Source organism: Agrilus planipennis, unplaced genomic scaffold (genome assembly GCF_000699045.2).
Source record: "Agrilus planipennis isolate EAB-ADULT unplaced genomic scaffold, Apla_2.0 scaffold285, whole genome shotgun sequence".
NCBI lineage: Eukaryota > Metazoa > Arthropoda > Insecta > Coleoptera > Buprestidae > Agrilus > Agrilus planipennis.
This window is the reverse complement of record NW_020441050.1, coordinates 131,931-149,459: the sequence shown is the minus strand read 5'-3', so window position 1 is coordinate 149,459 and position 17,529 is coordinate 131,931. Positions and strand designations below refer to the sequence as shown.

Sequence of the window (17,529 nt, the reverse complement as noted above, 5' to 3'; positions counted from 1 at the left end):
TTACTGTTCATATGTCTTTACTGTTCTTTCCGGAGTGTCTGGACGTTCTAGATATCCAAAGAGACTTCTTCTACTTTTCTTTAATTACATATAACTCAGTTTTCGCCAGATTTATAAACCAATATTTTTTTTAATATTTATTTCATACTGTTCTCGTAAGAATAGAAACTAAAGACACGTTGAATCCAATTTCGTTTCTGCATTTTTTTAACGAGAACTACTTTGTTAGATGTCAAGCTCTGTTAAACATAACGACGTAGAGGACGGCACTAACGACGCTTCCGTCGTCGTCGCGACGCCTATGTAGGTTTGTGAGCGCGTTTGTACATAGAATCTCGCAAGTTGTCGACAGCAAGTAATAATTAACAAGATCCGCGCTGTATAATGCATGGCCGGAGGTGACAAAGTGTCCTCGGGGATAAACTGCAGATATGCTAAACCCTCTCTCGTTTAACACGTTTAAACTTTATATTTCTTCTTCGCTGTTTCTCCGAGACTTTTGCCGAAGAAAAACAACGGCCATGGCTGAATGAAGAAAACAAGAACTGCAAAACAGACTAAAAGGCGCACCGCACGGTGGTCTATAGAATTAAAGAGGCTTCTATTGTAAAAACTGAATTTTGTTTTTGTTTAAACTACGAATTGAATTTGCCTGGAGACAGAATAAATCAAATAGGTACTTACTGTCCTTCAACTACTATAGATGGCGTTTACTGCGCCATTTATGGTATTTTCTAAAACGCACTGTTAAGACAGCAGGTGAGAGTTGGTCTGTGTTGTGTCGGAGCTGTCTGCGATGCGCTGATGAAATCCAAAAAGATCGAAATCGTGATCCACGTCTGGCAGTTTCGACAGAATACAGACCACAACCTTCAACTGATTTTTCAATGAAATGCCTCATCAGTGAGTAATTAATAACTGAAGATAATAAAAAGTAAAAATAATTAGTTTTTCTTCTGTTTGCAGAGTATCGTAGTCACTATACTGCAACGATAAAGTCTTTAAAAAGATCTATGTGAATGTTTTTAGATACGTAGGAACAATCAGTAGAAATTTAAAGAGACGAATAAATGAACACAAAGATCACATTATTAAAAACAGTCTCAAATTATACCAACCATTTACTTGTCAACAATCATGAATTTATTGAAGAGTTTATATGTATACATTCCGAAAAACTAAGCCTTTAAATAACCTCTCATTTAATCTTTTGTTCCACCGTGTGACCAATCTATTTTCAACTTGATGAACTTTGCGCGTTGATATTTACCTCTTTCCTCCCTGTCGCGGCCAACTTTCTTCTTAATGCGACTAATTATAAATAATAAAATTACTCTACAGCAAACGAAGCTCAGTCTTAGTGCGACCCATGATAATCGCGCTAATGAAACCAAAACATGCATGATCCACATCCATATGTAAACTTAACGAAGATATACGCATGTATATACATGTGGATTCAAAATCCTGGAGAAATTTTCCCGTCAGCTTCTTGGTAGGTTTACATTTTACTTGGAATCGTTAAATTTGCCTACTTACTAAAGAGAATTCCTTAGTGAACATGGAAATATTATGGTCTTAAATCCATCATCTGGGCTAAATGACACATCTTATGATGTAATGGTAAATTTATCGTTATAATCCTATAGGAGTACGCAGTGACGTATCTAAGGGCGTTGCTCTCGGTTTATTTGTTTAACGTGGTGATCCCTACCTTTCGATTTACCCACCACCACCTCCATGGGTGCGAAATTGACATAAGCTCAATTAGCGCATGGTGGCCGATGTTACCGCTACCAGCATCTCCTGGAAAGTGAATAAGACTCCCTAGAAGCCTCTGGTGGGTACGAGACCTACCTGATTCCTACCAGGCGTCGAGGTTCCTGCTTCTTCTCTTCAGCATGTAGGAGGAAACGGCTGCCACTATTAGTCTAACCTCAAAACACTCTGAAAGGCAAGAAATTTCTATCCGGGGCTCATTGACCTCCCAAAGTACCAGCTGTCATCATTGGTCGGATGTTCGACGGATGAATTCGCTTCCCATTTGGATTATTTCCACCCTGACACTGGTACGACTCTTGACACTCAGAAGACGGGAATATCTCGGCCCCCTTTAATGAATGTAACGGGCGAGGACATTTTTGCGAACCTCTACCACACATCTGCTGCTAGGGCATTTCCACAATTTAGTGAGATTGACTGCGGATGACTCTAGTTTTAAGAGTAGACGTTGTGTAGCCTCTCTGCAAAGATAGCCTCGGATACTAGAGTTGATACTAAATACCTCAAGAGGCCACTTACGTTACACATCTGACACCTACTCGGTCCCCTGCACGCCCACCTGGAGTGAGTAGGTAGTAATAATGGTGTATTTAATTTTTCTTATTAAAAGTTCTGAGTGTGGGACATGAGTTGAGCAACGTTCCTTGTTGTCGAATTATCCGTGAAAATTGGCAAATGGGCAATTGACCTCAGCCTCTTTGCCCTTCTGCCTCGTCGAAGCTCGTGCATAATGGATATAGTGATGCGATGGCAGCGAACCGATCCGTCCATTCGTCTGTCCATCAAAGTGTCACTTGAAAATTGTGGACTTGGATCGGTCGTTGTAAAGTTTACGCCGTATGGACGGTTTACTGCCGCCACGTTGCCGAATTCCACTAACCTGTTTTTGTTGCCGATGAAAATTTAAACAGCGTCGCGTTCACAGTTATTTCAAGACGACCAATGCTCATGTCTATCTTCGTTAAGCGCAAATGATGTTCACCACGCTGACCTGTCGACGAGGAAAGCCACTAACGCGGGAAATTCTGGCCATTTTCACAAGAATGTCAGGCGAAACAATAAGCTGGTGTCGACCCACTTCATGTGGTTGTTTTTTATATTCGTTTCTTCCAAGTTACAGAAAGCGGGTGGAATGAGCTACCCAACTTACAGATTTCTTTTTTCATGATGTTTCCGGAATAAAAAAAAAAAGAATATGGTGAAGTAGGACGGACAATCCTAACTTCCGACCATATATTGCACTCGATTATTGTCTTTCTTTTTTTTGTGAACTGACCGCACGTATGAACTGCTGCATCCGGAACTGATAGATCCGGCTCGAAGGACCAAAAAATGGTGAAGTAGGACGGATAATCCTAACTTCTGATTTATAACAACTTATTATAAGATTGGAATGCGGGTAGTACCAGCAATAGATGAATTTCTGAGATGTATGATAATAGCAAATATTGAACTATACGCATCTTAACTGAAATTTGGAAAGTCCAGCTTAAATGGTTTTAAATGACATTATTGCAAACTATACCTGGAACTTGAATATTAACAACTTTGAGAATAAAGATGATTTGAAAGAGCTTACTAAAAATGCATATAAATTAGTCTAATAGCTTAAATAAAAGCATGAATAATAACTAACAACTAAACTTAATTACAAAAATGATAAAAAATACAAATAGCGACGGACCAGAATAAAACACTTTTTTCTTTCTTTCCCGTATTCAAAAAGTGAAAAAATGACTTGTACTTTTATTCATTTCCATGCTTTGTTTTTAAATTCATTGTTCTCAGTCTCTTTAGCAAGTGTGTCGTATTTGAAACTCAACAAAAAATATAACCTATATAAGTTTAGTATTGGATGGATTTTCTGGCTATTTTACCATATTCCATTGTAAAAAATTTGTTTACGCTTCACGAAAATTGACTAAAATAAGTTGTTGATTTCAAAGTATCAATTTTGTTTTCATTTGTACATAGTTGCTTTAATAAAAGTTTTATCTATCATCAAATTGTATCCATTCCTATGAGCTCTGTAATTTTGTGATTTTCTGATTGCTTGAAAAGAATTTTTCAACTAAAATAACAAAGAACCACCTTAAGCCGAAAATACTTTTTATCGGCCTTTTCTTTACCTCTCAATATATGGCCATGATATTTTTGCTGTAGAGGGTGACAGCATCATTGGAAAAAGATTAACGGAAAGCGAGAGGGCGGGCGGTGGTAATTTGATAATACGACGGGAGCCTCATTCCCTGGCGACATTGATACTCCCGAGGGAGAGACAAGGGTCCTGTGCCCTTTGATTTATACTAATTTTAAACATACCATCCGAACTAATGTTGTTAAACATTAATCGGCAAATAGAACATAGACTGAGGGGGTTGGTACCAATAAATCATTCTGGACAGATTGCTGTGAAATAGACTGTTGTACAGTAAAATGTAACAACTAGTAACCATCTAACACACGACTGAATTATTGTCTTGACTAGTAATAGAAGGTGGGCGCGGCAGAAAGGAAAAGGTTAGAAACGTTCGAAATGTGATGTTACAGACGAATGATGAGAATACCGTGGATAGAGAAGGTTAGAAATGAAGAGGTATTAGAAAGAGTAGGAGAACAGAGGATTCTATGGAAGTCAATAAGGAAGAGGCGAGATAGGACACCTTCTCAGACATGAAGGTCTAGTCAGAAACACATTACAGGCAGAAACAGGAGTTAGGAGGATTAGAGGTAGACCTAGATTAGATTACTGTTCGCAAATAGTTAAGCATTTAGTTTAGTTTAGTTTTGGGGAAATGCGAAGATTTGCTCAGGATAGGAAAGAGTGGGTGCGTGTCCAATCATTCTTAGGACTGACGACCTTATGATGATGATAATAATAGTACATAAGAATAAAACTACAAATTCCAATTATTGATTTCCGTTATGGGCCTATGGGGTCTATAGTTTAGCGTTTGATATTCCTTTCAATATTGACATTTTTCGTAAAAAAAAGGGCCTTAACCAGGTCAAATGGGCTACAAACTTTAATGTTTACTATCCACGCTTTTGGAAATTCTGTTAATTGTTGAGATCGTCACTTGTTGAAACGTATTTATAATAAAAATAAATTCTTACTGTACAATAATCGATAAAATTTTCAAGAAATAATTTTATTTGTAACATTACAGTAATGATTCTCTAATATAATAATTGTTTACTTTCACCTGATGAAGCTACTGTGTAGTGAAACTACATATTTTATCATTATTTATGTACTCCCCTATTGGACGGATTTTATGCATTTTAAAGCAACGTTACAGGTACTACACAAAGCCGTTTCTGTGAGAATTTCCTAAAAAAAGTCTTCGTTGCTTCGTGGTTAAGTTCTTCTAAACATACACTGCTTTTTGTTGCAACACATACAGGGTTTCGGAAGTCTATGCAGTTGTAGTTGTCGTGAATGCTTCCGTTAGTGTTTCTAAGCCATTCTTTGATCGAATCCAGACAGGAACAGGTCCATGGATTTCCCCATAAATAAACGTCTGCAACAGCTATTTTTGCGAATAAATCCCGGGGTAAATAGTTTAGCCTGTTTTTCTCAATATTTAAAGTTTTTATAGTTGATTTAGAAAATGCACTTGGATTTAATTCCGATAAGTTGTTAGAATTTAACCCTAAATAATCAAGATTCTTATAATCTGGAACATGTCACTTGAATTTGCAGCAAGCCATGCGTGCGTTGTTATTAGGATACAGCGATACGAGTGAACGTGTAACGGCATTGAAACCCGTCGACGATGCTGGCGTCCCGACGCATTGTGCAACCTCCCGGGGCGAGCGTCGTTCCTTTGTGAACACAAATTATATACAANACAGCTATTTTTGCGAATAAATCCCGGGGTAAATAGTTTAGCCTGTTTTTCTCAATATTTAAAGTTTTTATAGTTGATTTAGAAAATGCACTTGGATTTAATTCCGATAAGTTGTTAGAATTTAACCCTAAATAATCAAGATTCTTATAATCTGGAACAAAACAACACAAATATTATTTGTAATCGTGCATTTTATGGCTTTGAAATGATAAAGCTTGATAGTACATCCAAAACAAGTACATTTAGTATAAATATATGTATATGAAGTGGGTTTGATGAATCTTCAACTAAATGTATTGTATTGAAAAAATACACATTTGTGCAGAGAATGCTTTATCTTTTTGGCTTTTAATTTGTGGTTCCATAAAGGTTTACAAAATTAAAATGAAAGTATAGTAGAATAAAAGGAGATATGTATACGTACGTTGAAATATTCCATTTTCTATGGTATGTAGCCTATTGTTTCTAAACGAGATACATTTCAAATTTGGAAATCCATGAAAAGCATCTGCTGGTAAAGCTTCTAAAATTCCAAATCGGAAGTCAATCGTCGTCAATGTCTTAGATTCTCCATACCATTTTCTGTTCCAAGTCAATATTCGACTGTAATGTATGGCAATGGTTGATAGATTGTTCATATCAGCAAAAGCATACTCTTCAATGTTTGTCAGCACCGGGCTACTTATTAAGATTTTATTTGCCGGAAGGTCGTTAAAGATTCCCCGTTTCACTTCGTGAAAATCATTGAAAACGAACGAAATGTTTTTGATTTTCGGTAGATTGTAAAATGCACCGGGTTCCACATGTTCAATTCCGGATTTAATGAATAAAATCGATTCCAATTCCGGCAGGTCTCCTATCGATCGCCTTTCTAATCGAGGGATGTATTGCAGAGAAATTTCGATGTGGGTCACGTCCTTTACAACAAATGAAGTATTTGTAAGACATCCGTTGATAACCGATTCATAGCTTGTGCCCTGGGTGTCGTAAAATTCCGCAAAAACACTTTCGAAACTACACGACCGGCTAATATTCTCGTTGGATTCAATTTCGTTTAAAATATCGGTTGGAGTGACAAGACACAGGAAACAATTTAAAGACGTAAGAACAATAAACATTACCAAATTAAACGGAGCCATGTTATTTACTGAAAGAAATGCTGACCTAAAGACCTTTATTGACATAAAAATAGTATTATCTCGATATGATTATTCATTTGTGGCGTGGATGTAAACGTAACATTAAGTACTAAATTAAATATTTGTCATATAGCTATGTATTTAATAACAATAATATGATTGGAACGTTCAGAATTGGCGTAGTTCGCAATAAACTGATGTATTTCCTTTCTTCTTTCAACTTACTAGCTAGATTATAGAGCGGTTGCTGACAGAACGCCTATTTTCACTCACGACAGGCGTTGTAGGGAATATTTTAAACATAGAAAAGAGATGTCAGGTAGGAATTGCAGCGGACACTAATAAAGACAAAGGAGTAACATTACTATATGTGTAACAGAAAGAGATGCAAACATCCAGAATTTGAGCATGTTACCAGCATCGGACTTTAAAGAATGTTCAACATTCTCAGGAATTTAGGAAAACAAAGACGCATGACTAAAGATATAATTGCAATCTGACAATTATAAAGCCGACCCTGATATTTTGCGTATCTAAGCAACCCTTACGATTATTCGATTATCTCTTTTCACTTTGTCTATACTCTTGAAGCATTTTCTAACTTAACAAAACGTGGCAAATACTACAGCCCCAAGTGGAAACAAGGAACAGGATACGTCCATTCTTACACATAATAGATAAGTAACAGTTAATAATATTAATGCTGTTTATAATGATTATACATTGGTTCGTACTTAGTTAGGTACGTGTTGTTGTTGTTGTTGCTGCTAATACCTCTCGTAGCTTAGCGCCAGAGCTATGGTGTGTAAAATCAGAGACCCGGGTTCGATTCTCGGCGAGGGCGTAACACCAACAACAATTTTTCCTCACGAATTTGAGGTTATTTGTAGTGGTAAAAATTAATTCACTTTAAAGTAATGATCATGTTTTGAAAAATACAATTGCAATCAATAGAAAGAACTAAGACGATAGAATGATTTAGTTAAATTGAGTTCGTGTAGTGTAGGAACTACAGAATATCCGGTCAAAGCGGAAATACAGCTGTTCCGTTAGACAGGACGTAATAACCCCCTAAAAATGACTTGGCACCGCCCATTACGTGAGTCCTTCGACCCTCGACTAAGGTTCGATATAAATACATACCTATAACTATGGACTATTATTATTATAAATGCCCCTCTGTAAAATTATATTGTACTAATTCAAATTTATTTTATATACTTAAACGAAAAAAACACACGGCAATAAATTGACAGGTTTTGGTAATGATTAGAATTAAAATACGCCTTTCTCGTTTAAGGTAGAGTTCTAATAAACCCTTAAAAATTATACAAAATAACCGATTCCATTGAAGAGAATAAAAAATGATTATTTTATTGACTTCGTCAGTTGTTCCTTCGCTTTCCATATACAACACATGCGAGGTACGAAAAACTCTCCCCCGAGAGTAGGACGATTGATGTTGGGGATGCAAAAAATTTTTGGCTGTTTCACTCCCACCAGCCACTAATGCTGGTGAGTGGGGAGTCTTTCCGGACTACGCGGGAGGATAGGGCGGAAGGTCCTTCAGCCTCTTTTCAGGTTCGGGTGAGAAAGGTGAGACGGACGAAATGAAGACAGATGAGAATGAAATACAGTCTGTGGAATATTACTGCCCCAGCATTTGTCTAAGTGATCTAAGAAAATCATAGGAAAACTTGGACCAAGGCGGACGGACCCGGAATCGAACTGCCGTCCTCCAGAATGCTAAGGAATCATCTAAACTTCTAGGCCATGCGGCTCTGGGTTTAGAGATGCTGCAAGACGTGCCTATAGGATACTTCACGCCTGAGAAGGTGTCCTACCAACACATCTTATCTATCTTTCGACTTCCATAGAGTTCTCTGTTCTTCTATTCTTTCTAACATCTCTTCATTTCTAACATTCTTTATCCACGGTATCCCCATCATTCGCCTGTAACACAAAATTTCGAACGTTTATAACCTTTTTCTTTTCCGCAACGTCTACCGTCCATGTTTCGCATCCGTACAGCGCTGCGCTCCAAACATACACCTTTAACAATCTTTTTCGAATTTCTAAATTAACCGGTCGCTAGCATAGAAGTGACTTCTTTTTATTGAAGGCGACTCGACCCTGCGCTATCCTTTTGCTTTATATCTCTACTACTACTACTTCCGTCTTGACTTATCTGACTTCCTAGGTACGTACAATCAGCCACTTCTTCTAATTTTTGTCTCCTATCTTTATATTCGCTCTTTCCCCACTTTTTATTCCCTTGCATACCAGTGTTTTTGTTTTCGTGTTTATTATTCAGTTCTAAAGACTAGAAATCTAACACATCAGTTCATATGCACGGCATCAAAAATGAATCTGTCGCTATTTTTATAAAACGAAGTGATGTTTTGAAATGAAATTTATTACCCACCTAGTAATTTTTGTATGGTGAAAAACTCGTTAACTATCGGGAACATACATACGTCCCCGCTGTACAAACATAATGTGTATCGATTGGAGTTCTCTCAACTCCCGTCCTAATACTAATAACAACATAATAACGCTTGCCCCAAAGCACGTAATTTGCGGTTACCAAATACACACAGAAAGTCAAATAATAGAGAACTACAAATGGGGAAATATGCTTCTACTTGGGGTTGATGAGTTGCGAAAACGAAATGCCCAATCATCATGATTTGACAAAGTTTCATTCGACCGTAAAATTAACAGTTCGAGTTGAGTTTTGATGTTGGAAGAATTAAATTTATTTTGTAGCGCTTTATATTACCCTTTTACAGTTAAACATCAACAGAAACAAATATGTAATTGTGTTTTAAAGCCAGCGAAAATTTAAATCTCCATACCTCTAAGAAATAATAATAATAAATGCCTCTCTGAAAATATAAATGGCGACTGTCTTAAAAATCAATTTCGCATTTAAACGCAAATAACTTTATCATTATAGCAGTGGATTAAAACTGTTTATTACGTTAATATCTTTCATTACTTTCAGTAGTCATGTGCTGCTTCCGCTTCTGTAATCACGGAAGTTCCGCATACTTTTCCGCATCTAGTTCTGTATTTTTATAACGGAAGTATATCGGAACTTAAGTAAACCTTATTTCTAATCTTTCTGAAAAGCAATGTATCGGAACAATAAAGCAAGTCATAAAAATTTATTATTTTCATCGATTAACTGAACCCGGCCATTTTCAAAACACAATTTAAATAGAATTGCTTGTTGGTATGTTGCATGTTGGACAGGTACCTGTGTCAGCTTTTAGCTACTCCACTGTCACATTATGAACCTATTATCAATCGTCTATATTTAGAGCGTTATATCCATTAAGTTTAGAGAAAAATAAACGCCTTTGAATAAAATTTAACTTCTTCCGACTATGGGTGGTGCACTCCTACCTGCGGGGGGCATTGCCTTTTAATGGTAGGTTTCTCCAGTAGTTTAGGATAGAGCCGGGCAAACTTTTGCAGGAGCCGCTACAAGAGGTTAGTTTGAGTCACTCCATACCCTTCAATGAGTACGAGAGAGTAAGCAGTAATGAATAATTTTGTTTTGTCTTTTTCTTCTCCGTTTCGCTCCCATATCAAGCCCCTTCATCCCGTAGACGAGTGAAACCACTCTCGCAACTTAAATAATACCTACGAAAATTTTCGTTACTACGTTCGCAATACTATTGGGTTTGGCTATGGAAGAAGGGACTCACCTACGAAAGGGATAAGAAACGGAAAGAATCATCTCACTCGCACTCGCAGGATCAATGAGGAGCTCCTTAGCTATACCTGAGGAGCACTCGGGAGTCAAAAGAGCCGAGTTTGCCCAGCTCTGGTTTAGGACCTGAATTTATTTCTTATCTTAATGGACCCCTACCTTAATATGGTACGAGAAATTAATCCTTAAATATTTTTTACGGAACCTATAATTGTTTCAGTGTAGAGTGTACTTCCACTTCCGCATCCTCGTTCATTTCCACTTCCGCAAAAATTTAATACTTACCTGTTTCCGTTGTGACACTTCCGTTGCATAACTAAGCTGCATAATCACATAATCTGCTGACGTGGATGAGATGGTGCTAACTGACGTCTCATGTGCTCTTGCGGATTTACTAGTGAGGATAGTGATATAATAAACTACAGACATAAGTAATAACATTAAATTTTATTTCACTGTACTCTTTTACATAAGCGATCTAGATTTTGTACATGAGATCAGACTAACTGCTTAAATATTTAGTAGCAAAACAATGTCCAAGTCGTCATCTAAAAAGTTGTACCATCGTAGAAACTTCCGCATTTCTTTTTGACTAATTTCAACAGTAAAAGACATTCTTAAATTTATTACTATCTGGAATTTTTAAACAATTTATTTGTTTGATAATCATGAACGGAAAAATGGAGTTGAATTGAAATAGTTGTTGTAGACATTTAAATCAGACATTTTTCTTGACCCTTAAGGGAAATGAGAAGGGGTTTGAACCATTTGCTAACTCCAGTTAATGAAAATAAATTTGTAATTCGTCAAAATATTTCCAAATTAGCCACTCCGTCAAACGAATCCAATGATTTATAGATTATACTTTATTTTGTAACTGCAATTCCCAATTGAAGTAAAACAAATACTAAAGGTACCATTGACGAACTGTAGTTACACAAACCCATGGAAGGAAATATCAAATATTTTAAGAACTAACATTTATTAATGCTGGGACTGTAAAGCACCCGTTTTTCATTGGATGGTGATGTAATCCTTTGAGTTCCCGGGAATGTTAATCCATGGGGGTGAATTACAACAGTAATAAAAAAAAAAAACAATGCGGAAGTGTCTAGCAATACAGTTCTTCTAAAATCCGAAATGAAATGCGAATTTACATAGGTAGGTAGTTCGAACTTCAAGGAATGTTTGTCATCAATTGTCCGACAGGTGAATAGCAATTATGTACAAAATTTATTTACAATATATAGAAAAATGTTTAATTCTATTTTTAATACAGAGATGATATGTGTGTGAGTGTGTGTGCTTCTTAATCTATTATCTTGTATAACTAGGTGATATGTTTCTATTACCCTGTATTTACATTTTCAATGTACATTTTCACATTTTATTGCTTTCTACATAGTTTATTTGTAGATTAGACAAAAGAAAGTTTTTATTTTGTTTATGCGTTAAGTTATAAAACCGGAAACAGTTGATGAATTTTTCAAACAAATGTGAAGGCTTTGTTTCCTGTTTCATTTGGCAAGCACATCAACAGAAAAAAAAAAACAACTGAGTAATATCGACTACTGCCGAAGTTTAAATTTCGTAAAGCTGTTATCTGTCTCTCATTGGCTGCCGTAGTGTCCCGTGAATAATCGGCAGCATTCGGTTAGTTTCGTAGTTATTTACCCGATTTAGTGAGAGATACTTTTAGGGTTACTTTGATGGAATATATTAGCAATAGTAATTTCCATGATCAATGGATGAAACATTATCCGTTTTACAACTTAAACGCATAAAATGAGACACTACAGATTTACTATTATACTTAATTTGAACGTAAATGATTACGCGACTTAAGTAATATTGCACGTTTTAATTAATTAATTAAATTCGTTGTCGAAAGAAACAACACAAGAGTTTTGCAGAATCATTTGCGCCTTAACTTTGTTATGTTTGGGGATGAATCAATATATTTTTACTTTATTCTGTCCTTAAGTGACACAAAGTTAAGTTTTGATAGAAGAAAGCATAGTCGCGTTTGACTAAATTTTAGTTAACTAAGTTTTAAATTAGATAGTCATAAATTTAGTTAGAAATTGGACAAAATATGAGAAATGGGGTTTAAAATCGCCCACATAATTAGGAAATTTGGAGCAACTCAACTTAGACATAGACTGAAATCCTACAAACGGCGCGATAATAGAATCGTGCTACAGATGGCGTTTACCGCGCCTTTCGTATGATTTCACAAAACGCTGCGGCAGGTGAGCTGGGTTGTGTGCACCGATGAGATTCAACAACAAAATCGAAATCGCGATCCAAATCTGGCAGTTTCGATAGAATACTGATTACTATGGGCTTCATTGTTAGACACAAATTGGATTTAATTTAATTCAATTGTGCCATTAACTGTTAACGTGGGTTTTCTGGCCCCACGTTGAAAACATTGAGACCGTCGAGGATGCAATTTGATTTTTAAAATATCCGTCAAGATTGTAAAATAAATTTTTATGAAGTGAAAGAAAGTATAGTTTTAGAAAACTGTCTACTTTATAATCGTAACATCATGTTACCGGATTATTCTATAGTACCTAATAGATATAATAACTTACTGTTCTTGTTCTGTTTTCTCTCTTTCGTTCTTTCTTTTTTTATTATTATTTTGAGCATACTTCCTTTATTTCTCAGTTTAGAATTGTTGTTGTTGGATAGTTTTGAGCGTTACTTAGTACCACTTTATTTTTGTCGTCATCCCTTCACCGTTTCATTGCACAAGATTCACTTTTATTTAGACTTCGCAAACCGAGATAATACATTCACTAATTCCCACCGTACGGTCCGAAGTTCACATCGTATCAGTGTTGCGCCGCAAACTTCATCCTTTTCTGCTTTTGTCGTTGGTTACAAAACCACACGCGTACTACGTTTTTCTTCAGGTCAAGCTTTTCGGCGATGGCGGCGATTTTTTCGCCCGAAGGACGAGGTTGAACGGCGAAGTAAGCTTCGAGACTTCGTTTCTCCGGTGCTGCGATAGACGTTCGCTTCCTCTTCTTTTCGCCAGCTGGAAGGACGCTGGGAGCGTCAGGATCTCTCCGTTTGTTTTTCGCCTGAGCTTCGGCCTCTTCCAACCACGCTTGGAGTATAGGTTTGAGTGCTATCATGTTGTTGTGAGAGAGGGTGAGCGATTCGAAGCGACAGATGGTCGACTGGGATAAAGCTCCAACGCCGGGCAGTTTTAAATTTGCCAGCGCTTTGCCCACGTCAGCCTGCGTCACTCCTGAAACAAAGAAAAGAGATGTACCTAGGTGAGACCGGGGATGGTTAACTATAGGGCTAGGCAGACTAACTATCGAAAACTCTTCGACATTGTATGAACTATGTCATCTGATCATAGCCGAGCATTACATTTCGCGTCCCGCTCAGTTGTCTGAAGCGCCACATTGCGGTCGTGCGCTGTTTTGGAACAGTGACATCTTTTTCATATTTCAATCACGTATGTAATATTTTGATATATTGTATTTTTTGATCTGATGCCTACTCGTTTTATGTAAATCAGTTTTCTATTAGTCCTAGCGTTTAATGAGGGCTCATTTATAATATTTCATATCTTATTTTTCAAGTCAACGGCAGTGTTTAGGCTAGCCATGCGATCAAAATTAAAAATGGCGTCTGGGGTTGGTAGACCAATTTTTTTCGGGGCTGGTTGAATAATTATTCAACCAACCCCAATGAAATATGCAGTTGAAAACAACACATAAATTAACTTTTTATTGGACTTTTAAATCGCTACGTGACCAAATTAAAAGAATAATTAGAACAAAATCCGAAATTGACGAGAGCAGAATTAACCCTGGACACAGTGGGATATGTAAAAAATAGACAAATTTTTAATTATATTAAAAAAATGGTTAATTATTTGCTCCTTCTCATGATTTGACTCTTATTAGTACATGAGTCAACTTACTTCGGGTATATGGTCTACCTACCCCGGGCCCGGAGTAGATTGACTGTCTCAGACTAAATCAAGAAAAGTAATAAATAAATTTGCTACACAGATAAATGAATCTTTCTTTTTATCAAATTATCGTCTGGCCCTTGGCTACGTTTTAATTAAGTCTACCTGAGTCAACTAATAAGTTCCTTTTCATTATTGACCTTTATGGTCTACATTTTCGATGAACACACTCACCTAACTTAATCCTCCTTTGTTTGAATCTTTCTGCAAAAGCTTCAAGTTCTCGGGGGTCAGTATCGGTATCGGGATGAAGTCCGGCAACTGCGGCCGCAGCTGCGGCGGCCATGGCCGGATGATGCGCTCCGGGATGAGCTCCGTGGTGACCTGGATGATGTCCCGGCGCTCCGGCCAGTGGACCACCATGATGGTGATGGTGGTTCATTACGTGGTTCATGCCGTACGCTGAATGCATATGCGATGGCGGGGTTTCTGACATCGGCGTGAGCGTTGTCATTGACGATGTCGAGATCGGGTCGAGCATATCAAGACCGTCCATGTGGCCCATCTACGAACAAAAAAAAATTTGTGAACATTCTGTGTCAAGCAGGTATATACACGATATTATTTTTACATATTTCCCCTATTCTGACCATGGGAAATGATTATTGTGATGCGGTTTCCGTATTGTATGTAGTGTTGCCCTCGAATGCTTCTAACTTGTAAGTTAGGCTTCAGTGTCATCACCATGAATGATGAGATACGGTGACTTTTCCTTTTATAAGTTAAAAACAACTCCAGAAATCTTGAGAGGGATTTATCTTTTGTTGGAAAGAAATTAAGAGAAATGGGTCAGCCAGGAAGAACGTCTAAACCGCTTTCGATCTAAAGTATAGATGCTAGATTCAGGCGAGACCGTTTAGATACTGATTTTTATACACTAATGAAATGCCAAACATTTTAGGGTAATACGAAAAGTTGGAACTGTAAATTCAACTCTCGTACTTCTTGAAGAATCTATTGTGCTGTATATTAGGTTTCTTTTAAAATAAGGACAATGCCATTGATTTTTGATTAAAATTCAACCTTTGGACTTAATTTTTTTTCCAAATCATTTGCTATCTAAACCTTTAGCTTCATCTGAAAGTTAGTGTAAAAGTAGGCAGATGAAGAAGAAAAAAAGCAGTCATAATCAATTTCATTTCTTTTCTTTTTTTGTTAGAACTTCCAGTGTATCGCATTTGTACAGAAACATCCGAAATTCCACGTTCCAATCGGACTACCGAGTGATCGATCAGAAATTGCTTCATGCATATTTGATCGTTTAGTTAATACAGTTTTCCCGGATAGCGTTCGGATGATGATAGAGGCTCGAAATTAGGAGTATCGAAATTTATTCGGCCTCTGTTGAATATAGGTAATATCTATTATCGCTAGTTTTACGCCGTCTTGTTAAATACAGTACCTGCATACATACCTATATTTATATAGGTACATAATTTTTATCAATATAAATTTACAAATTAAGAAGGGGGAATGGGGAAATTGAAAAATTAACAAATAATATGATGGGTAGTCATTTTAGTACCGTTTTAGTTGAACTTCGAACACTATATTCATCATAAGGTCGTCAGTCCTAAGACTGATTGGATACACACCTCCACTCTTTCGCATTTCCCTAAAACTAGAAAAAAAAACTTTTGGGTGTTTCACTCCCACCAGCCAGTAATGCTGATGGGCGGGCAGTCCCTTCGGACTATGCCGGAAGGCAGGGCGGAAGGCCCTCTTCAGCCTGCTTTCAGGAATCGTGGGAATGGGTAAGGGCTGGTTCGGGTGAGAAAGATGAGACGGACGAAATGAAGACAGAAGAGAGTGAAAGATTATCTGTGGAATATTACTGCCCCAGCATTTGCCTAAGTGATCCAAGGAAATCACAGAAAAACTTGGACCAAGGCAGACGGACCCGCAATCGAACCGGCGTCCTCCCGAATGCTAAGCAATGGTCTAGACCACTAGGCCATGCCGCTCGGTCTAAAACTAGAACAATCCGCATTAACTATTTGCGAACAGTAATGTAATCTAGGTCTACCAATACCCCTCCTAACTCCCGTTGCTACCTCTAATATGTTTCTGACTAGACCGTCGTGCCTGAGAAGGTGTCCTGCTAACCTATCTCGCCTATTTCTTATTGACTTCCATAGAGTCCTCTGTTCTCCTATTCTTTCTAATACCTCTTCACATCTAACCTTCTCTATCTACGGTATCGTCATCATTCGCCTTTCGAACGCTTCTAACTTTCTCTTTTCCGCTGCGCCCACTGTCCATGTCCAACCTTCTCTGAATTTCTAAATTAACTGTTCGCGAGCATAGACTCTACCTTATATCCCTACTGCTCCTTCCGGCGTGACTTATCTGACTTCCTAGATACCTAAAATCGGCCAGTTCTTCTATTTTTCGTCTCCTATCTTTATATTCGCTCTAAATATTATACCTATCACATAGCATAATCTAGATTTGAAAGGTTTAAATGAGATTAAAATGATAACCTACTGAATGAGGAATTAAAATGAAAAATGCATTAATAACAACACTAAATTTATTTATATTACATTATTATCCCAAGTAGAATGGTTTATCATACCGACTCTGTTTCTCAACTTTAATGTAACCTAGTAAACTTATGTCGCATGTACCTATATATACATACGTGTATATTGTATTTGCGTCAAAACATAATAAACAGGCCACACGATTTCTAATCTGCGGTCATTAGGGGGCTTTCGACTGAAAGCGTCATGCGAAGTACAATGTAGGACCTGACAACTGTGTAAACACAGCAAAAACAAACGCCACTCCACAATGGAACAGTTGACATACGACGTGGGCCCTTAAAACGATACTTCTGTTCGTCAACTGTTGTCAAATATTCCTAGGCTCTTCTATTCTATATACGTATGTATAGGCAGATATACACAATGTGTAGTATACGCATCCTTGCTAATATAAATGCTTCTTTGTACGACGACTTTAAGTGGAAAATTTAATGAAGGAGAATGACGGCTTTCGACTCAATTTTTAAGAAATCTTAAAAAA

At 37.2% G+C, this 17,529-nt stretch overlaps 2 protein-coding genes across 3 annotated transcripts in view; both read right to left on the bottom strand.

Annotated features, from left to right (window-relative positions):
- Positions 1-4,918: 4,918 nt before the first annotated feature.
- On the bottom strand, positions 4,919-6,817 carry LOC108742500 (protein artichoke-like). Its single transcript, XM_018477739.1, has 2 exons — positions 6,061-6,817; positions 4,919-5,315 (listed from the first exon to the last, which is right to left on the bottom strand). Exons 1-2 carry the CDS (start codon positions 6,773-6,775, stop codon positions 5,068-5,070), a joined length of 963 nt encoding a protein of 320 aa, XP_018333241.1. The 5' UTR covers positions 6,776-6,817; the 3' UTR covers positions 4,919-5,067.
- Positions 6,818-12,416: 5,599 nt separating this feature from the next.
- Positions 12,417-17,529, bottom strand: part of LOC108742504 (inhibitory POU protein) — a 42,552-nt gene continuing 37,439 nt past the window's right edge. For both annotated transcript variants that reach the window (XM_018477743.1, XM_018477744.1), the window contains exons 4-5: positions 14,674-15,004; positions 12,417-13,761 (exon numbers count right to left, since the gene is read on the bottom strand). In XM_018477743.1, coding sequence (XP_018333245.1) covers positions 13,340-13,761; positions 14,674-15,004 — 753 coding nt within the window. In that variant the 3' untranslated portion in view covers positions 12,417-13,339. The remainder of the gene's footprint in view (positions 13,762-14,673; positions 15,005-17,529) is intronic.

Coding starts and splice junctions, on each gene's coding strand:
- LOC108742500 (XM_018477739.1), bottom strand. CDS start 6,775: ATGGCTCCGTTTAATTTGGTAATGTTTATTGTTCTTACGTCTTTAAAT. Junction 5,316..6,060: donor AGAAAATGGAATATTTCAAC/GTACGTATACAT, acceptor TCGCAAAAATAG/CTGTTGCAGACGTTTATTTA.